This window comes from Oncorhynchus kisutch, linkage group LG17 (assembly GCF_002021735.2).
Source record: "Oncorhynchus kisutch isolate 150728-3 linkage group LG17, Okis_V2, whole genome shotgun sequence".
NCBI lineage: Eukaryota > Metazoa > Chordata > Actinopteri > Salmoniformes > Salmonidae > Oncorhynchus > Oncorhynchus kisutch.
The window spans coordinates 14,530,099-14,552,982 of record NC_034190.2 but is presented as its reverse complement, the minus strand read 5'-3'; the positions used below and the strand labels follow the sequence as shown (position 1 = coordinate 14,552,982).

The 22,884-nt window shown below is 39.7% G+C and overlaps 1 protein-coding gene across 1 annotated transcript in view; it reads left to right on the top strand.

Annotated features, from left to right (window-relative positions):
* The window catches only part of LOC109908465 (calcitonin gene-related peptide type 1 receptor), a 48,639-nt gene that overhangs the window by 4,535 nt on the left and 21,220 nt on the right, over window positions 1-22,884 (top strand). Inside the window, exons 2-8 of the mRNA XM_031795150.1 lie at window positions 1,826-1,985; window positions 2,457-2,564; window positions 8,021-8,124; window positions 8,615-8,987; window positions 10,115-10,225; window positions 10,503-10,615; window positions 11,545-11,636. Coding sequence (XP_031651010.1) covers window positions 1,826-1,985; window positions 2,457-2,564; window positions 8,021-8,124; window positions 8,615-8,987; window positions 10,115-10,225; window positions 10,503-10,615; window positions 11,545-11,636 — 1,061 coding nt within the window. The remainder of the gene's footprint in view (window positions 1-1,825; window positions 1,986-2,456; window positions 2,565-8,020; window positions 8,125-8,614; window positions 8,988-10,114; window positions 10,226-10,502; window positions 10,616-11,544; window positions 11,637-22,884) is intronic.

The window sequence follows — 22,884 nt, the reverse complement described above, 5'->3', positions numbered from 1 at the left end:
AGTAAAGCTCTATTTCAGTAACACTCTTTTTCTCAGTAAAGCTCTATTTCAGTAAAGCTCTATTTCAATAAAGCTCTATTTCAGTAACACTCTATTTCAGTAAAGCTCTATTTCAGTAAAGCTCTATTTCAGTAAAGCTCTATTTCAGTAACACTCTATTTCAGTAAAGCTCTATTTCAGTAAAGCTCTATTTCAGTAAAGCTCTATTTCAGTAACACTCTTTTTCAGTAAAGCTCTATTTCAGTAACACTCTATTTCAGTAAAGCTCTATTTCAGTAAAGCTCTATTTCAGTAACACTCTATTTCAGTAAAGCTCTATTTCAGTAAAGCTCTATTTCAGTAACACTCTTATTTCAGTAACTCTCTTATTTCAGCAGGATACGTGGAAGAAATGAAAGAGGAATGACCTTTACGGACATGTGAGGTTTACTCACTGTCTGAAAGGGATTTTTTTTTTTTTTTTAGCTTTAAAGCTGACATTGGTGGTGGCCTGGTGGTCGTATGTATGACGTCATTTACTTCAATGTTTGGAGTGACATCATATGTACGGCTGCTAAACTGCTACATGGGACATCATCAATATTCCGAAAACTCTCAGACGAAAATCTAAATCTCCCCCTCCTCCATTTTGTTTTAGTGTTTGTAGCTCAGTATGCTTTGAATTGTCAGGTAAGACTGATGTACATTTTCCTGGAAAAGGAAAAGAACGCTCTGAAAGTTAAACGAGAAGAGATGAAAGTAATAACAAAGAGAAAGGAGAGATGGAGGAGGAGGGAGGAGGGTGGGGCGGGTGGGAGCTGTTTGCGAGCGAGTCTTTCCAAGCTATTGTGTTAATATTCATGTAAATTAATTAAAGTATGCGAGAGAGCAAGAAAGAAAGAGAGAGAAACACAGAGAGAGAGAGCAATAAAGAAAGAGAGAGAGAGAAACACAGAGAGAGAGAGAAAGAGAGAAAGAGAGAGAGAGAGAAACATATTTCCAAAGGCCCAAATGAATATACAATATACTCAAAAATGAGTATAGCACATGGCTGGATTTCATGATGGCTTAGTTAATTTATATGAAGGAGTAATAGACGTTCATGTACACATCTTCTGCTCACTGATCATAGAAAGAGAGAGGAAAAAATTGTTAAAATGAGAGAACGAGAGAGAGAGAGAGAGAGGACAAACCCTGGCACTTTGAGTGGATTTATTCTTTGTCAAAATATTAGGAGAGATGAGTCACACTCCCAACGACACGTTGTTGGACACAGCTGCTATTTGAATCTTGATTTCCTTCTCGTCTTTGTGCAGAGAAGCGTTATCTACAGTATATCAGCTTTGGAGACGAGATGAGCTCCCATGGTTTTCAAGCCTCTTTTCCAAACCACACAATAGGAGAACAGACAGGATCAGAGAGAGGCTCTCATTCTATTCATATAAGGGTTCTTGTATGCTAGTCATCTGTAACCACGCCAACACACATTTCAAGTACAGCATTGTGACACTCACTTGAGAAAAGCACAAGATGAGACTATTTGTCTATTGCTTTTAGCATGAATCAGCAACGCATGTGGGAGTATACTGTCAATAAATCACTCTCACAATACCAATACTAAACCATAGCAATAGAATTACTCATTCTAGTACCAGACCCTTACACATTGCCTGTTTAAAGACAAGCATGCCAATAGTCGCAACACAACTTGATTAAGCTCAGAGCAATTCGTTTCAGGGCAGCACAGCCTAAGTGCAACCTACACGTACAGTACATCACTAGCCAGTCACTTTGGTGTTCGATAGCTCTATTCTGGTAAGATGAAGTGGTTGTTATGTCTTTGCAGAGCGGAACCTTTGCCAGGGAGACCAGCTCTGAGCCTGCTAGCCCAGACACATCTCTCAGGCCTGTCCTGACCATAATGGAGGACGAGAGGCAGACCATGACCGAGGGTCAATACAAATGTCTTGAACTGTTCAGCCGAGATCAGCAGCACAACAGAACAGGTAAAGCACAAATCAATTATTTCAAAGTCCAAAAACGGATGTACCAATACCAGATTACCCTTTTAATCTAATCACAATAGTTACTAGGAGACAGGGATCTGATTACTAGGGCTCTTGGAGAAAGCACTTGTGTTGATGCTATGACCTTGATTGCGTAATGCTTAGTGGATGGATGTGTAATCAGTGCTTCATTGATGCTATAGGTAGAGATAGAGATGTTGTTACCAGGACCCAAGTGCAGTGATATAGGACTGTAAAAGTACCATAAATGCTAAATGCTAAATGCATATGCACCTCAGCTATTAGGCGTATGGAAAGTGTTAGAGGCACTGAGCTAAATGAGCTGAATGACTCAAATGGAAATAAAAGGTTTCGACATGAATTGTTAACGCATGGTTTAGCAATAGGGAGGTAGCCTAAAGTTTTGTAAATATATAGGCATAGACATTAAAGTCATTCTCACTGATGCAGGTGTGTTCTGTAGCCGTATGTGGGATGGCTTTCTGTGTTGGGATGAGACTCCGGTGGGGACCTACGCCACACAGAACTGCCCAGACTACCCTGGCCTGGACATCTCTGGTAAGACTAAACACTGATAAATGATACAATCTCTGCAGAGGGAAATGGCCAGGCCACAGGTGATAGGGTAGTTTATAGAGATGATAGAGGTGATTATAGACTTGATTATAGAGATGATAGGGGTAACTATAGACTAGATTATAGAGATGATGGGGTGACTAGACGTTAGAGACTAGATTATAGAGATGATAGGCGTGACTAGAGACTAGATTATAGAGATGATAGGGGTGACTAGAGACTAGATTATAGAGGTGATAGGGGTGACTAGAGACTATATTATAGAGATGATAGGTGTGACAAGATTACAGAGTAGATGACAGTGGTGATTAGAGACTAGATTATAGAGATGATAAGGGTGACTAGAGACTAGATGATAGAGATGATAGGGGTGGTTAGAGACTAGATTGTAGAGATGATAGGGGTGGTTAGAGACTAGATTATAGAGATGATAGGGGTGGTTAGAGACTCGATTATAGAGATGATAGGGGTGATTCGAGACTAGATTTTAGAGATGATAGGGGTGGTTAGAGACTAGATTATAGAGATGATAGGGGTGATTCGAGACTAGATTATAGAGATGATAGGGGTGGTTAGAGACTAGATTATAGAGATGATAGGGGTGGTTATAGACTAGATTATAGAGATGATAGGGGTGGTTAGAGACTAGATTATAGAGATGACAGGGGTGATTCAAGACTAGATTATAGAGATGATATGGGTGGTTAGAGACTAGATTATAGAGATGATAGGGGTGGTTAGAGACTAGATTATAGAGATGATAGGGGTGATTCGAGACTAGATTATAGAGATGATAGGGATGTGACATGGAGCGCATGTCTGTGATTTATAGACAATGAAACAAATGATTGGTTGGAGAAAGACTCGTTATTGTATCTCTTCAAGGTTTAGCCAAGAATCCTGAAACAAAATAGAATATGTTGGATAGAGGACCGCATTCCGTTTCCCAACAATACTTTGATGTAAGTCGAGTGTTTGTTATGCACGCCAGTTACTAAAGCAATATAACTTGTTAACCGTGTTTCTACAGTGTATAAAGCTTCCAATTTAAAATGTACATGCTCTAGCAATGTGAAATATATCCGAGGAATAACGATCTAATTGTTGGTAGAGACTAATCGTATAATGTAACCTACCTGATGTGTTTGTTTCCTAGTTGAAGTGCCGGTGTGCATTACACAAAGCGCAAATTAGTCTACGAGTCATCAAGGAACATTTATTGGTTGGTGGGAATAAACAAAGTGATGAATTATCCCGGGGGTGAATTACTTCATGAATGTGTATTGTCAGACTTAAAGAAGAAGTTATTGTTGTGTGAGTTTATGTAAAACTGTTGTTTATGATATACTGTATGTCCATGGGAAATGACACATTCATGGTAGAAATGTGTTTTGGGGCTATCGTGATGGAACATTCCTAGCGGAAGGGAGTTCCTGTAAAAAGTTCTTAGGTCCTCAGTTGACCTTTGCCTGGTGGACGGCAGGCTGGGCAGGCAACATGTTGGCTAGAGTAGAGTTATACCTGAGTTTGGTTATAAGCAAAGAGTTGTTGCCCGAATAGTTTAAACTGAGAATATCTTTGATTTATTCAAGTCTTTGTCAACGTCCTTTTTGTTACCTTCTGTACAAAGTTTATTGGTCAATTCGTCCTGCACCTATTGTCAATAAAAGTTCTAAGAGAAGTGAGCACCAAAACATCCTGTCTGTCTCCTCACTGTCTGATCCGCCGCCTCGGTTTCTGCTTCACAGGGTGACTAGATTATAGAGATGATAAGGGTAACTATAGATTATATTATAGAGATGATGGGGTGACCAGAGACTAGATTATAGAGATGGTAGGGGTGACTAGAGACTAGATTATAGAGATGATAAGGGTGTCTAGAGACTATATTATAGAGATGATAAGGGTGTCTAGAGACTATATTATAGAGATGATAAGGGTGTCTAGAGACTAGATTATAGAGATGATAAGGGTGTCTAGAGACTGTATTATAGAGATGATAAGGGTGTCTAGAGACTATATTATAGAGATGAAAAGGGTGTCTAGAGACTATATCTAGAGGCCTAGAGGCCAGATTATGGAGATGATACGGAATGATGGGTTGGGTTAAATGCGTTTGAAGCCATTCAGTTGTGCAACTGACTAGGTATCCCTTTACTTTCCCTTTCCCTTATCCTCTCTGCACCTGGGTTCACCTGAGTTTTGATCTTGGATCAATTTGACCTTTTAGATCATAATGAATATGAACATCTGGACAGGGGGGACATGGTTCCAGATCTGCAGCCCAGTGGCCGTATGTATCAAACACATCAATCTAGGATCAGGTTTTGTCATTTATGTGCATGTCATTTAAATCAGTGTGATCTAAAAGGCAAAACTAATCGTAGATCAGTACTCCTACTATGAGATGTTTTTTTGCAAATGGGCCCTGATCTGACCAGTGACACTTTACAACTGCAATTAGATTATTATGGCTGGTGATGCAGCAAGCTTCTTAATGAGGTCATCCTTCATCGGCTTGGTTGAAGCCAGATGTCTATGAAAGCTCTGCTGGGTTTTATGTAACCGTTGATTAGCTGCTGGGGTAGGACAGGTTGCTGGGTTAGCGTACTCCCAGAGAGGGAACATCGTGATCTTTGGCATTAATCAACAGGAGATTCAACTCACACTTTAAGGATTACAGCAGAAAAGAGTTCCCCTTAAGTCTGGTATAATAAAAACTTATGTGATGCCCATGACTTAAATCTGAAGTGTTTTTAGCTTTGGTGGTGAATTTGTTGAATGACAAGGAGCTGGCTCTCAGCACTGGTGGAAAAAGTACTCAATTGTCATACTTGAGTAAAAGTTAAGATATCTTAATGGAAAATGACTGAAGTAAAAGTGAAAGTCACACAGTAAAATACTACTTGAGTAAAAGTCTAAAAGTATTTGGTATCAAAAGTAAATGTAATTGCTCAAATGTACTTAAGTATCGAAAGTACAAGTCTAAATCATTTTAACTTCCTTATATTAAGCAAACCAGACATGACAATGACATTTTTGCCTGGGGCACGCGACAACACTCAGAAATAATTGACAAATTAAGAATTATTGTTTAGTGAGTCCGCCAGATCAGAGACAGTAGGGATGACCAGGGATGTTCTCTTGATAAGTGTGTTAATTGGACCATTTTCCTGTCAAAATGTAACAAATACTTTTGGGTGTCAGGAGAAATGTATGGAGTAAGAAGTACATTACTTTCTTTAGGAATGTAGTGAAGTAAATGTAAAAGTTGCCATAAATTGAAATAGTAACGTAAAGTACAAATACCCAAAAAGTACTTTTACTTAAGTACTTTACACCACTGGCTCTCAGTGTTATGGAATGGCAAGGAGCTGGCTCTTAGTGTTATGGAATGGCTATGAGTTGGCTCTCAGTGTTATGGAATGGCAAGGAGCTGGCTCTCAGTGTTATGGAATGGCAAGGAGCTGGCTCTTAGTGTTATGGAATGGCTAGGAGTTGGCTCTCAGTGTTATGGAATGGCTATGAGTTGGCTCTCAGTGTTATGGAATGGCAAGGAGCTGGCTCTCAGTGTTATGGAATGGCAAGGAGCTGGCTCTTAGTGTTATGGAATGGCTAGGAGTTGGCTCTCAGTGTTATGGAATGGCAAGGAGCTGGCTCTCAGTGTTATGGAATGGCAAGGAGCTGGCTCTTAGTGTTATGGAATGGGTGGGAGTTGGCTCTCAGTGTTATGGAATGGCAAGGAGCTGGCTCTCAGTGTTATGGAATGGCAAGGAGCTGGCTCTCAGTGTTATGGAATGGCAAGGAGCTGGCTCTCAGTGTTATGGAATGGCAAGGAGCTGGCTCTCAGTGTTATGGAATGGCTAGGAGCTGGCTCTCAGTGTTATGGAATGGCTAGGAGCTGGCTCTCAGTGTTATGGAATGGCTAGGAGCTGGCTCTCAGTGTTATGGAATGGCTAGGAGCTGGCTCTCAGTGTTATGGAATGGCTATGAGCTGGCTCTCAGTGTTATGGAATGGCTAGGAGCTGGCTCTCAGTGTTATGGAATGGCTAGGAGCTGGCTCTCAGTGTTATGGAATGGCTAGGAGCTGGCTCTCAGTGTTATGGAATGCAGTGATGCTCAATTGAGTAGTGAGGGGAAACAAAATAACACTTAAAAGGGCAATCTGCAGTGCAAACAACAGCACAGCCGCCACCCCACCACTGTTTTGGTAAACCATACATTTGATATGATACTACAATATGAAAGCATATATGTTATTGAAATGACAACATATGAGCCTCCAGAGTGGTGCAGCGGTCTACCATACAGTACCAGTGAAAAGTTTGGACACACCTACTCATACTATTTTCTACATTGTAGAATAATAGTGAAGACATCAAAACAATGAAATAACACATATGGAATCCTGTACTAAACCGAAAAAGTGTTATTTTTGAGATTCTTCAATGTAGCCACCCTTTGCCTTGATGACAGTTTTGGACAGACTTGGCATTCTCTCAACCAGCTTCATGAGATAGTCACCTGGAAGGCATTTCAATTAATAGGTGTGCCTTGTTAAAAGTTAATTTGTGAAATTTCTTTCCTTTCCACTCTAATGTACTTCTTGCTCATTTGTGCACCAGGGCTTCCCTCTCCTCTTTCTATTCTGGTTAGGCCCAGTTTGCTCTGTTCTGTGAAGGGATTATTACACAGCGTTGTACAAGATCTTCAGGTTCTTGGCAATTTCTCACATGGAATAGCCTTCATTTCCCAGAACAAGAATAGACTGACGAGCTTCAGAAGAAAGTTATTTGTTTCTGGCCATTTTGAGCCTGTAATCGAACCCACAAATGCTGATGCTCCAGATACTCAACTAGTCTATAGGCCAGTTTTATTGCTTATTTAATTAGAACAACAGTTTTCAGCTGTGCTAACATATTTGCAAAAGGGTTTTCTAATGATCAATTTGCCTTTTAAAATGATAAACTTTGATTAGCTAACACAATGTGCCATTGGAACACAGGAGTGATGGTTGCTGATAATGGGCCTCTGTATGCCTATGTAGATATTCCATAAAAAATCTGCCGTTTCCAGCTACAATAGTCATTACAACATTAGCAATGTCTACACTGTATTTCTGATCAATTTGATGTTATTTTAATGAACAATTGTTTTGCTTTTCTTTCAAAAATAAGGACATTTCTAAGTGACCCCAAACTTTTGAACGGTATTGTATTTCTAAATAAATAAATAAAAGGTGTCTGACAGCAAAATGAGATAACACTAAAAGCCTAACTATTGACTCGACAGTTGATATTACAGTCCAGTCAGCAGAGCTATAGCAGCGGCTTCATGTCTTGCCCTTATCACACTGATGGATTCAGCAGCTGCCAAGTTACCGTTACTCATAGCTCAAATTACACCGCTAACAATTACCATTACATTTTTTTTTGCAGGAAAAGTGTCAAAATATTGTGATGAATCTGGTAATTGGGTCCAAAGTCCCTCCATTAATAGGACCTGGTCCAAATGTCTGACGCTCTCCAAGGACAAATTAAAGGTAATTGGAGATTGATTCGTTCTCTGTTGATTAATGGTCAAAAAAGTACAGGTCTGTCTGGGACTGGGAATAAGTCCCATATGGCACCCTATTCCCTATGACGTGCACTACTTTGGACCAGAACCCTATGGGCCCTGGTCAAAAGTAGTGCACTATTTAATGAATAGGGTGACATTTGGAACGCAGTCTGGGTGGACTGTTCTTGTGTTGTCTGTTGTGTTTCCCTGTTATTATTCCTTTGATAGTTTAACGCCATAATTAGAGCCAGGAGTTTGTCCTTGTTTAGTCTCTAGATCCGGAACAACTCTGGGCCCACCTACCTATTCTGCATCTTGTCTGTATTGTTTTTTGCTTGTTTTTCTTCTATTACTTATTTATCTACGTTTTTATAGTCACTGATACTGTTCGCTGTTGACAAATAGAAATCCTCACGGTGTATTCTGTGTGTTTCTTTATGGTGTCTGTCCCGTTACATGTTGTTCTTCCCCAGAATGTGACTCTCCATGGTCTGCTAGAGCCAGGGTCTGTGGAGCCCACTGTGGAGACTCCATTCAGCCAGAATGTGACTCTCCATGGTCTGCTAGAGCCAGGGTCGGTGGAGCCCACTGTGGAGACTCCATTCAGCCAGAATGTGACTCTCCATGGTCTGCTAGAGCCAGGGTCGGTGGAGCCCACTGTGGAGACTCCATTCAGCCAGAATGTGACTCCCCATGGTCTGCTAGAGCCAGGGTCTGTGGAGCCCACTGTGGAGACTCCAGTCAGCCCCAGGGTCAGTCAGGAGGAGGAGGAGAGGAAGAAGATCATCGACGGTCAATACAAATGCTTTGAGAAGATGAACAGAGACCAGCCGTATAACAAATCAGGTAGTGATGATGTGCAGTACTTTAATACTCAGTGTATGGGATTATTCCAGATTATAAACTGGGTGGATTAAGCCCTGAATGCTGATTGGCTGAAAGTCATGGTATATCGGGCCGTATACCACGGATATGACAAAACATTTATTTTTACTGCTCTAATTATGTTGTTAACCAGTTTATAATAGCAATCAGGCTCCTTGGGGGTTGTGATAGAGTGCATTTGGAAAATATTCAGACCACTTGACCTTTTCCACATTTTGTTACGAAACAGCCTTTTTCTAAAATGGATTCAATTTTCCATCAATTTACACACAACAACCCATAATGGCAAAGCGAAAACAGTTTTTTTTTTTTAAAAGCTCAGGTGCATCCTGCTTTCATTGATCATTCTTGAGATGTTTCTACAACTTGATTGGAGTCCACCTGTGGTAAATTTAAATGATTGGACATGATTTGAAAAGGCAAACATCTGTCTATATAAGGTCTCACAGTTGACAGTGCATGTCAGAGCAAACACAAAGCCATGTGTTCAAAGGAATTGTCTGTAGAGCTCAAAGACAGGATTGTGTTGAGGCACCGATCAGGGGAAGGGTACCAAAAGATTTCTGCAGAATTAAAGTTCCCCAAGAACACAGTGGCATCCAGCATTATTAAATAAAAAAGGTTTGGAACCACCAAGACTCTTCCTAGAGCTGGCCGCCCGGCCAAACTGAGCAATCGGGGGAGAAGGGCCTTGGTCAGGGAGGTGACAAAGAACCCACTGGTCACTCTGACAGAGCTCCAGAGTTCTTTTGTGGAGATAAGAACAGCCCTTAGTCGTGGTATATTGGCCATATACCACACATCCTCTGGCCTTATTGCTTAAATCTAATTTGAATATAATAAAATACTTTCAGTCATTTCAGGGTTACAGCACACAATCAGAAGAACCCATAAAGACAGGTACGATCACAAGTCACAGAGACAAACAATGACTGTTCAGAATTCGGATATAAACATACTATACCAGTAGACAGACAACAGTGTGGCCAAATGGTTCATGTACAGTTGTTTTCACCCAGCAACATAGTGTATTTACAATGAGTCTTCATTAGTGTGTTGTGTCTGGTTGTGTGTTGCTGGCGGCGCAGGGCTGTACTGTAACCGGACCTGGGATGGCTGGCTGTGCTGGGATGATACACCTGCTGGGACAGTCACCTGGCAGAACTGCCCAAACTATTTCCGTGACTTCGACTCCACAGGTAAGGCCTGGCTATAAGAGGCGTTTGTTAAACTGTAAGCAAGAATCAATAAAGTCCTGGTATGTCTGATTCTCCCATGCTGACTTGTTAACTCTTTGTGATAAATGCATCGCTGTGGAACTTGGCTTGAATTTGAAGTATTCATAGCGTTTAAGTCATTATTCATGGTGTCAAGTGGTTGCAAAGCTTTACGGCCATGTACAGTTTAAGTGTTTCTGTTTAAGTGTTAAACATATTCAAAGTGTGTATTATTAATCCTACTTCATTGTTTCATCAGAAAAAGCTACAAAGACCTGTAGCGAATCAGGACAGTGGTTCCGCCACCCAGATTCCAATAGGACGTGGTCCAACTACACGCTGTGTAACTTCCACACTACTGGCAAGCTGAAGGTAAGGTTTGTCACTGAGTGATCCATCAATCCCATACATGTGCTATTTATAGCATACACTCTATCCTATTTTACAAATCACAACAAGGGGACATTTTCAAAAGGCGATAATACAGTTATATTCAATGCAGAGGAGACCAAGGGGGGAACAATTGGTCAAATTGAGCTAGAAAGGGGAAATATGGTGCAGTAAAATGTACCTACGCTTACACACAATTACATTTTACAATCATGATATGTAGGAAGTCATAGAGGAACAGGTTTCTATTTCTGAGCAATGCATAGTAAAATGTCTGACTCTAGTAATGCATAGTAAAACGTCTGACTCTATCAATGCATAGTAAAACGTCTGACTCTATCAATGCATAGTAAAACGTCTGACTCTATCAATGCATAGTAAAACGTCTGACCCTATCAATGCATAGTAAAACGTCTGACTCTATCAATGCATAGTAAAATGTCTGACCCTATCAATGCATAGTACAACGTCTGACTCTAGTAATGCATAGTAAAACATCTGACTCTATCAATGCATAGTACAACGTCTGACTCTATCAATGCATAGTACAACGTCTGACTCTAGCAATGTGACACAGACAGATAAATATGTGTTCCTCTTTATTGGAACAGACCAATAAAGAACACTGATCGTTGCATCTAGCGCCGGTTTCTTAAAAAGACCTTTGTGAAGACACAAAGAATGCTATGACTATTCGTTATTCAAGCGTGGCTCAGACACACCTTGATTAGAGGATGGATTCAAACCATCTGTGCTACAGACCTTAAGGCCATGTCCTAGTCTCCCCTCTTTCATATTTTGTTTACATCAAGGTAGCAAATGGAAGTCAGGGTTAACGGTGAATGAATGTCCTTGATGCACTACTGTATAGTCTTATTTGTTTGAATATAGGGTGTATTTGTATTTTCCAGATGGCCTATATCCTGTACTACATGGCGATTGTGGGTCATGCCTTATCCATAGCCTCCCTCCTGATCTCTCTGGCTATATTCTTCTACTTCAGGTAAATATAGATGCTGCTGTTGCTTTCTTTATGAAACAAACTACTGGTTTGATCAGGGAGAGTAATCTGTCTTGGGTTGCTTTCTTTATGAAACAAACTACTGGTTTGATCAGGGAGCGTAATCTGTCTTGGGTTGCTTTCTTTATGAAACAAACTACTGGTTTGATCAGGGAGAGTAATCTGTCTTGGGTTGCTTTCTTTATGAAACAAACTACTGGTTTGATCAGGGAGAGTAATCTGTCTTGGGTTGCGAGAGTAATCTGTCTTGGGTTGCTTTCTTTATGAAACAAACTACTGGTTTGATCAGGGAGAGTAATCTGTCTTGGGTTGCTTTCTTTATGAAACAAACTACTGGTTTGATCAGGGAGCGTAATCTGTCTTGGGTTGCTTTCTTTATGAAACAAACTACTGGTTTGATCAGGGAGAGTAATCTGTCTTGGGTTGCTTTCTTTATGAAACAAACTACTGGTTTGATCAGGGAGAGTAATCTGTCTTGGGTTGCTTTCTTTATGAAACAAACTACTGGTTTGATCAGGGAGCGTAATCTGTCTTGGGTTGCTTTCTTTATGAAACAAACTACTGGTTTGATCAGGGAGAGTAATCTGTCTTGGGTTGCTTTCTTTATGAAACAAACTACTGGTTTGATCAGGGAGAGTAATCTGTCTTGGGTTGCTTTCTTTATGAAACAAACTACTGGTTTGATCAGGGAGAGTAATCTGTCTTGGGTTTCTTTCTTTATGAAACAAACTACTGGTTTGATCAGGGAGAGTAATCTGTCTTGGGTTTCTTTCTTTATGAAACAAACTACTGGTTTCATCAGGGAGTGTAATCTGTCTTGGGTTGCTTTCTGTATGAAACAAACTACTGGTTTGATCAGGGAGCGTAATCTGTCTTGGGTTGCTTTCTTTATGAAACAAACTACTGGTTTGATCAGGGAGCGTAATCTGTCTTGGGTTGCTTTCTTTATGAAACAAACTACTGGTTTGATCAGGGAGAGTAATCTCTCTTGGGTTGCTTTCTTTATGAAACAAACTACTGGTTTGATCAGGGAGAGTAATCTGTCTTGGGTTGCTTTCTTTATGAAACAAACTACTGGTTTGATCAGGGAGAGTAATCTGTCTTGGGTTGCTTTCTTTATGAAACAAACTACTGGTTTGATCAGGGAGAGTAATCTGTCTTGGGTTGCTTTCTTTATGAAACAAACTACTGGTTTGATTAGGGAGAGTAGTCTGTCTTGGGACACAACACTTTTTTCCCACTTGAACAAGTGATGAAGATGATAATGGTGACAACGACGATGATGAAGAAGATGATGACGCACCTAATCCTGAGGAAAATTAGGATGATGATAGTGGTGATAAATATGATGAAAACGATGGCGGTGATGACTGTGGTTGCTACAGTTCAGACGGCATTATATATTTCTCCTTGGCTGTGTGTTTCCTCTGAGATGACTGAACTGTACAGATGGCTGTGTGTTTCCTCTGAGATGACTGAACTGTACAGATGGCTGTGTGTTTCCTCTGAGATGACTGAATTGTACAGATGGCTGTGTGTTTCCTCTGAGATGACTGAACTGTACAGATGGCTGTGTGTTTCCTCTGAGATGACTGAACTGTACAGATGGCTGTGTGTTTCCTCTGAGATGACTGAATTGTACAGATGGCTGTGTGTTTCCTCTGAGATGACTGAATTGTACAGATGGCTGTGTGTTTCCTCTGAGATGACTGAACTGTACAGATGGCTGTGTGTTTCCTCTGAGATAACTGAACTGTACAGATGGTTGTGTGTTTCCTCTGAGATAACTGAATTGTACAGATGACTGTGTGTTTCCTCTGAGATAACTGAATTGTACAGATGGCTGTGTGTTTCCTCTGAGATAACTGAACTGTACAGATGGCTGTGTGTTTCCTCTGAGATAACTGAACTGTAAAGATGGCCTTGTGTTTCCTCTGAGATAACTGAATTGTAAAGATGGCCTTGTGTTTCCTCTGAGATAACTGAATTGTAAAGATGGCCTTGTGTTTCCTCTGAGATAACTGAATTGTAAAGATAGCCTTGTGTTTCCTCTGAGATAACTGAATTGTAAAGATAGCCTTGTGTTTCCTCTGAGATAACTGAATTGTAAAGATGGCCTTGTGTTTCCTCTGAGAAAACTGAATTGTAAAGATGGCTGTGTATTTCCTCTGAGATCACTGAATTGTAAAGATGGCTGTGTGTTTCCTCTGAGATAAGTGAATTGTAAAGATGGCTGTGTGTTTCCTCTGAGATAACTGAATTGTAAAGATGGCTGTGTGTTTCCTCTGAGATAACTGAATTGTAAAGATGGCTGTGTGTTTCCTCTGAGATAACTGAATTGTAAAGATGGCTGTGTGTTTCCTCTGAGATAAGTGAACTGTAAAGATGGCTGTGTGTTTCCTCTGAGATAACTGAATTGTAAAGATGGCTGTGTGTTTCCTCTGAGATGACTGAACTGTACAGATGGCTGTGTGTTTCCTCTGAGATAACTGAATTGTACAGATGACTGTGTGTTTCCTCTGAGATAACTGAATTGTACAGATGGCTGTGTGTTTCCTCTGAGATAACTGAACTGTACAGATGGCTGTGTGTTTCCTCTGAGATAACTGAACTGTAAAGATGGCCTTGTGTTTCCTCTGAGATGACTGAATTGTACAGATGGCTGTGTGTTTCCTCTGAGATGACTGAACTGTACAGATGGCTGTGTGTTTCCTCAGAGATAACTGAACTGTACAGATGGTTGTGTGTTTCCTCTGAGATAACTGAATTGTACAGATGACTGTGTGTTTCCTCTGAGATAACTGAATTGTACAGATGGCTGTGTGTTTCCTCTGAGATAACTGAACTGTACAGATGGCTGTGTGTTTCCTCTGAGATAACTGAACTGTAAAGATGGCCTTGTGTTTCCTCTGAGATGACTGAATTGTACAGATGGCTGTGTGTTTCCTCTGAGATGACTGAACTGTACAGATGGCTGTGTGTTTCCTCAGAGATAACTGAACTGTACAGATGGTTGTGTGTTTCCTCTGAGATAACTGAATTGTACAGATGGCTGTGTGTTTCCTCTGAGATAACTGAATTGTACAGATGGCTGTGTGTTTCCTCTGAGATAACTGAACTGTACAGATGGCTGTGTGTTTCCTCTGAGATAACTGAACTGTAAAGATGGCCTTGTGTTTCCTCTGAGATGACTGAACTGTACAGATGGCTGTGTGTTTCCTCTGAGATAACTGAACTGTACAGATGGTTGTGTGTTTCCTCTGAGATAACTGAATTGTACAGATGGCTGTGTGTTTCCTCTGAGATAACTGAATTGTACAGATGGCTGTGTGTTTCCTCTGAGATAACTGAACTGTACAGATGGCTGTGTGTTTCCTCTGAGATAACTGAACTGTAAAGATGGCCTTGTGTTTCCTCTGAGATAACTGAACTGTAAAGATGGCCTTGTGTTTCCTCTGAGATAACTGAATTGTAAAGATGGCCTTGTGTTTCCTCTGAGATAACTGAATTGTAAAGATGGCCTTGTGTTTCCTCTGAGATAACTGAATTGTAAAGATAGCCTTGTGTTTCCTCTGAGATAACTGAATTGTAAAGATGGCCTTGTGTTTCCTCTGAGATAACTGAATTGTAAAGATGGCTGTGTATTTCCTCTGAGATCACTGAATTGTAAAGATGGCTGTGTGTTTCCTCTGAGATAAGTGAATTGTAAAGATGGCTGTGTGTTTCCTCTGAGATAACTGAATTGTAAAGATGGCTGTGTGTTTCCTCTGAGATAACTGAATTGTAAAGATGGCTGTGTGTTTCCTCTGAGATAACTGAATTGTAAAGATGGCTGTGTGTTTCCTCTGAGATAAGTGAACTGTAAAGATGGCTGTGTGTTTCCTCTGAGATAACTGAATTGTAAAGATGGCTGTGTGTTTCCTCTGAGGTAACTGAATTGTAAAGATGGCTGTGTATTTCCTCTGAGATAACTGAATTGTAAAGATGGCTGTGTGTTTCCTCTGAGATAAGTGAATTGTAAAGATGGCTGTGTGTTTCCTCTGAGATAACACTGGCAGTGCAGACCTGTGAAAATGTCATCTTCACATTAAGCCTAAATGCGTTTTCCACACATTTAGGGAAATCTATTCAACAGATTGTGTTTGTCATTTCCACACAACACTCTGGTTTCCAATTTGTCATTTTCTGTGATTGAGTTGGGTAGCATTTGAAGGGAAGACATTTTGATTGGATAATATCATTTTTTCCCCTCTTCGGGATTTCCTAATATATTGTAAATGGATAGATCACATATTCTTCAATAGTGATGGAAAATGTTACAACGATTACATTTCACAGTGACTATTTTAAAATGATTCAATTATTTACATTTTATAATGAGTTTTCTGCCTTAGAATATCAAATCAAATCAAATCAAATTTATTTATATAGCCCTTCGTACATCAGCTGATATCTCAAAGTGCTGTACAGAAACCCAGCCTAAAACCCCAAACAGCAAGCAATGCAGGTGTAGAAGCACGGTGGCTAGGAAAAACTCCCTAGAAAGGCCAAAACCTAGGAAGAAACCTAGAGAGGAACCAGGCTATGTGGGGTGGCCAGTCCTCTTCTGGCTGTGCCGGGTGGAGATTATAACAGAACATGGCCAAGATGTTCAAATGTTCATAAATGACCAGCATGGTCGTATAATAATAATGCAGAACAGTTGAAACTGGAGCAGCAGCACGGTCAGATGGACTGGGGACAGCAAGGAGTCATCATATCAGGTAGTCCTGGGGCATGGTCCTAGGGCTCAGGTCCTCCGAGAGAGAGAAAAAAAAAGAGAATTAGAGAGAGCATATGTGGGGTGGCCAGTCCTCTTCTGGCTGTGCCGGGTGGAGATTATAACAGAACCTGGCCAAGATGTTCAAATGTTCATAAATGACCAGCATGTTCGAATAATAAGAAGGCAGAACAGTTGAAACTGGAGCAGCAGCACGGCCAGGTGGACTGGGGACAGCAAGGAGTCATCATGTCAGGTAGTCCTGGGGCATGGTCCTAGGGCTCAGGTCCTCTGAGAGAGAGAAAGAAAGAGAGAAGGAGAGAATTAGAGAACGCACACTTAGATTCACACAGGACACCGAATAGGACAGGAGAAGTACTCCAGATATGACAAACTGACCCTAGCCCCCCGACACATAAACTACTGCAGCATAAATACTGGAGGCTGAGAAAGGACATTATGATTATCATACACCATTTCAAGTTAAGATTTTTAGAAGCTGAACGTCCGCAAATAAGCTTGGTTTGTTACTGTAGCTGCATTGGATTATGGACCTTGACCTCCACGCTACCCTAGGGAAACTCATATTTAGGAGCAGTAACAGTGTCTTTGAATGTTTTACTCATTCTGATACTCATGTCCTTTTAATTTCATGCTGGCTTATTTCTGTGTAACTACTTAAAAGCAGATTCATTTCCTGTACATTTAAGAGTTCATGACCAAAGAAGCATGAATTCAGGACAGAGAATGAGTTGGCTATGCCCTTATTTAAGTGTAGGGCAACCTTAATGGTAATCCCTACTGATTTATCTTACCAAATATAGGTTGCGAGTACACACTTAAGGAAGAACTGCATATTAAGGAAAACTACTGGTGAATTTTAATGGAGTCGAGGTCAGTAAAGGTGGTTAAATCAAACCTAAGGAGAGAGTTATGATGACTGAGAAGGTCTGAAATCACCTCAGAGAAATAGATTGACAATTGAAGCAATTGACTCTACCATGATAATGTCAAATGCTGATTAGTCATTACAAAAAATCAGTTCTTCAAAAACAGATTGTAAAGAAAAGTTTGAGAAGTCAAGAGTATGTCAATACTCAGAAAAAGAAGAAGAAAAACCCTGCTGTGTGACAATCAAATGATCCAAAGCAGATCGTGAAGGAACGTTCCATATGTATGAATATGTCCCTATAGCCCAATCTGTCACCGTGATCCTGCAGTATGAACATCACATTTATTTGACATGCTTTTTAAATTCAGGCCATTATCCTCAACGACACCTTATGGGGGGGGGGGGGGGGGGGGGATATAACTGCAGGAACCAAAACAACATTTCTGCATTACATTGGCTACTACTTACTTGGAAAGGTTGGCTCAGTCAGTGGTGGAAAAGTGCTTCATTGTCATACTTGAGTAAAAGTAAAAGCTATACATCAAATTCCTGATATTAAGCCAACCAGCCGGCACAATGTTCTTAAAAACATATCAAATACAGACAGCTAGGGGCACACTCCAACACTCAGATATCATTTACAAACACAGTATTTGTGTTTAGTGGGTTGGTCAGATCAGAGGCAGTAGTGGTGTCAACACGTTAAATTGGTAGGTGTCTGAATTGGACCATGATGCTGTCCTGCATGAGCATTCCAAATGTAACGAGTACTATTGCGAATTAATTTCAATTCATGAATTGGCCACCCCCCAGAAAAAGCAGAATTTGAATTTATTTTGACATCATGTATGGTTGCCAACACTATGTTTAACATGTCCTTGACACATTGCATTTCTAAAACTCAACCTCAGAAAAAATGTTTGAAATAATTACAGTGGTCTGGAAATATTCTAGGATCATTTTGTTGTTAACAATTCATAATCCACTTTCACTCTAGAATGGAAAGTACAACGTAACATCTCATAACCAAATTACAAACAAAATACTGTACATATTTGAGTTATAATTAAAATCATATTTGAAATGGTATCTGTATTCTTTAGTAAGAAGATGCAGAAGATTTTAGCAAAATATTTGTCAAAGGAAGGAGACAAAATATGTTTAATGTCTCAGTTGAATTTCTTTGAATTCGTTTAAATTACATTCTGCTTCCTTTAATTCAATTGAAATTCTGCTTCCTGTGTGGTATGGCCAATTCAAATTTCAATTCATGGGTTGAATTGAACTAGGCTAAATTTAGAAGTTCCGAATTGACACCAACCCTGTAAGACAGAGTGCAGGTGCACATTGTAATAGCAAAAAGTAAAACGCTCAAACTACTCTGTATTTGTGTCTTGACAAGAAGAGAATAGAATACATCCTTTCTTGGCATTGTAAAGCTCTAACGGAAGACCAACACGATCAGCTAATTATTATCTCTATGAAGTTTTATAGGTAGTAAGCAAAGCATAGATTTTAAGGGAGCATCACTTTTATAAGCATGGCAATGTATTTAAAGGCTGATCTCTTTCAACGGTAAAGTCGTAATGTTGTATTAGACTTTCCAGATGTGCAGTTTACAGTGGTATTTGATGCGGTACAGCTGCACTGTCTTCTTATTTATGGCCTCCACTTCAGCACAGCCAGGGCTCGCCAATAAAAATACTCTGACTAGCCGTGGAAAAATACAGTTGGGTTAGCTTTAAAAATACTGCATCACTTGGTTATCTGAGCCTGTCCTACATGATGCAGTTGTCAAAAATGGTTGTGTGTTTTGTCCAGAATTATTCGATCCCTAGATAAAGATTAATAAAAAAAGCCTGTATAAAATAAATCATACAAATACTGAGCTATTCAATGCTCATTTTTTAAAATAAATAATATTATTTTATACTAATACTAATCATGATTTTGCCCAGAGAAAGATCTTTTTTAACAAGTAATAAAAAACCAAAGATATGGATCAAATTGATTGGATCCCCTGTTTTCAATACTCAAGCACCCTTCCCCTGTGAGGATAATGGCACTGAGCCTTTTTCTCAAATGTTTCATGAGTTGGAGAACACATTGGGAGGGATATTAGACCATTCCTCTATACAGAATCTTTCCAGATCCTTGATACCCTTATCAAGGATCTGGAATTCAAACCACAGGTTTTCAATGGGGTTCAAGATCTAGAATTTTTGTTCAATTAACCATTTCTTTGTGGAATTTGATGTGTGCTTGGGGTTATTGTCTTTCTAAAACAGTCAATCGCAGACAACTTTTAGTCTCCTGGCAGAGAAAACCATATTTTTTGCAAACATGACCTGGTACTTGACAGAGTTCATGATGTTGTTGCGTTGACCACAACAAGAGCCCCAGGTCCAGTGAAAGAAAAATATCCGCATAGCATCTAAGATGCACCACCATATTGTACAGTAGGGCTGAGGTATTTTCTGCATATGCATTGTTCTTGTGAAGGACAAAACTGCCATTGGTGTGCATGGTCAAAGACCTCTAGTTTCATGTCATCTGACAATCATGAACTTTACAGAGTACCAGGACATTTTAGCCTAAAAACCTGGTTTCCTCATGCCAGGAATTTAAATGGCAGGAAGTTAAATGTTGTTGCTTGTTTAGGTGTGGCCAGAGAACATCCATATACACCAATATAACACCTTGGGATAAAGAAAGTGATTCTGTCCTATTTTCTACTCATCCTAGTTTGAAGATATTCTGTTAAGACACTTCCTTTATCTTTTTACTTGTATTGGGTCATTTAATAGTAGCCTTGTTCTCCAACACACTACTGACCCAGAACCCTTATTAATGCTGCCATACTGAGATCTCCTTCTCCTTCTTCTAGAAACAACACATTTACATTAAGACTGCAACATTAGCTAATGACTGGAGACAGATAACAGGACATTGTTGCTGAAGTGTACACACGTTAGACACAAAGTGTTTTCACTATTTCACTCCAGTAAACACCATTTCCTGCAGTCAAATGACCAAAACGCCCTCTAGTGGCCTCATGGGTGGCCTCATGTTAATATTTTTCATAATTTCATAATTAAATAAACATAATTGCCAAAAAACAGCCAGTTTCTATGTCAAACAATTTTGTTATATTTGAAGTCTTCTCTGATGTATATAAAGTGTAATATTGGGATGCAGACTGGAATACATTTCAAGTCTAAATCTGACTTGGTACAGGTGTCTTGTTTTTTAAGCCCATAACCATGTGTGAGGTGGATACTTTTGTTTCAAGTAGATTTGTTTAAGACTACCAAGAAAGACTGTGTGACCCTGATTCAGCCCACTGCAGTAAAATGTTATCAGTTGCTTATTTTAGAAAGCCTGGTTGATGAAAAATTGGAAACATTACTTTCCTAACCTTTGATAGAAACGAGAATCATTTGATGTTTTGAGGCTTGATGTTTTGAGGCTTTGATGACTGCTGATCCGTGATAATCAGGAAGCTCCACAAGGGCCTCAAATAGAGTTGTTAATAATCTGTTTAGGGTGTGATTCTCAATAGGGTGTGATTCCCAATAGGGTGTGATTCCCAATAGGGTGTGATTCTCAATATGGTGTGATTCCCAATAGGGTGTGATTCTCAATAGGGTGTGATTCCCAATAGGGTGTGATTCCCAATAGGGTGTGATTCCCAATAGGGTGTGATTCTCAATAGGGTGTGATTCCCAATAGGGTGTGATTCTCAATAGGGTGTGATTCTCAATAGGGTGTGATTCTCAAGAGGGTGTGATTCCCAATAGGGTGTGATTCTCAATAGGGTGTGATTCCCAAATCCAACTTGTTGTTGGAAGTTGTGTGTGCTAGTATTTAACATGGGTGAACCAAAGCAAATTATTTTAGCCCCTTTTGTGTTGCTTGAGAGAAAGTTATGAATTGTTGTCCATTGTTATACCAGTTTACAGCATGCTCTGACAACAATGGCAATCTTGATTTAGTATATGAGGTTCCTTGGTTCAGACATTTCATTCTAATGACTCTCTGTTTGAACCTATTTCACAGACGACTGCAACATCTGACTAAGTCATTATGGGCCAGAGTTAGTTGTTCCAATGGTTTATGTTATTTATTGTCCTGTTAACTACATCAAAGGTCGGAATACTTTTGTTAGGATGAAATATGTTCATTTGACAGTTTTTATGGCAACATGCAGAATGGATGAAAACACGTTTTATTATGGCTAATTGTAATAATAATAGACCTCCAGCTTTGTAGAAGATACTGTCATCTGTCATCTGTCATGTGTCATCTGTAAATATCAACTGTGAACGGATTTTTCATATTTCATATACTAACGATTTACACTGAGTGTACAAAACATTAGGAACACCTGCTCTTTCCATGACATAGACTGACCAGGTGAAAGCTAAAGTCCCTGTGTAGCTGAAGGGGAGGAGACTGGTTAAAGACAGATTTGCAAGCCTTGAGACAATTGAGACATGCGGAGAATGTGAAATACAAAAGAGTGCCTTTGACAGGCGCACCAGTTTGTTTGTGTTAAGAACTGTTGTTGGGTTTTTCCATGCTCAACAGTTTCCTGTGTGTATCAAGAATGGTCCATCACCCAAAGGACATCCAGCCAATTGTGGGAAGGATTAGAGTCAACATGGGCCAGCATCCCTATGGAACGCTTGACATTTGTAGAGTCCATGCCCCAATGAATTGAGGCTGTTCTGAGGGCAAAAGGGGGTGCAAATCAATATTAGGAAGGTGTTCTTAATGTTTTGTACACTATCAAAATGATATAGCCTATGTACTCCACAGTGTATTTTCCATGAATATTTTCACACTAGAAAATATGATAACCAGTTTCATCTTTTGGCTTCAATGCCTATATTATGGTTCTGTATGTTTTCGTAGTATTGTTTCACTACAGGACCTTTTTAATTTTGATTCTCTTATTGTAAGTGTATATACAGTTGAAGTTGGAAGTTTACATACACCTTAGCCAAATACATTTAAACTCAGTTTTTCACAATTCCTGAGATTTAATCAGAGTAAAGTTTTAAAAAATCCCTGTCTTAGGTCAGTTGGGATCACCACTTTATTTTAAGAATGTGACATGTCAGAATAATAGTAGAGAGAATGATTTATTTCAGCTTTTATTTCTTTCATCACATTCCCTGTGGGTCAGAAGTTTACATACACTCAATTAGTATTTGGTAGCATTGCAATTGTTTAACTTGGTTCAAACTTTTCGGGTTGCCTTCCACAAGCTTCCCGCAATAAATTGGGTTGTGAAAATTGTGATACAGTGAATTATAAGTGAAATAATCTGTCTGTAAACAGTTGTTGGAAAAATTACTTGTGTCATGCACAAAGTAGATGTCCTAACTGACCTGCCAAAACTATAGTGTGTTAACAAGAAATTTGTGGGGTGGTTTAAAAACAAGTTTTAATGACGGCAACCTAAGTGTATGTAAACTTCCAACTTCAACTGTAGTTCTGTCCTTGAGCTTTTCTTGTCTATTATTGTTCTGTATTATGTAATGTTTTATGTTCTGTGTGCACCCCAGGAAGAG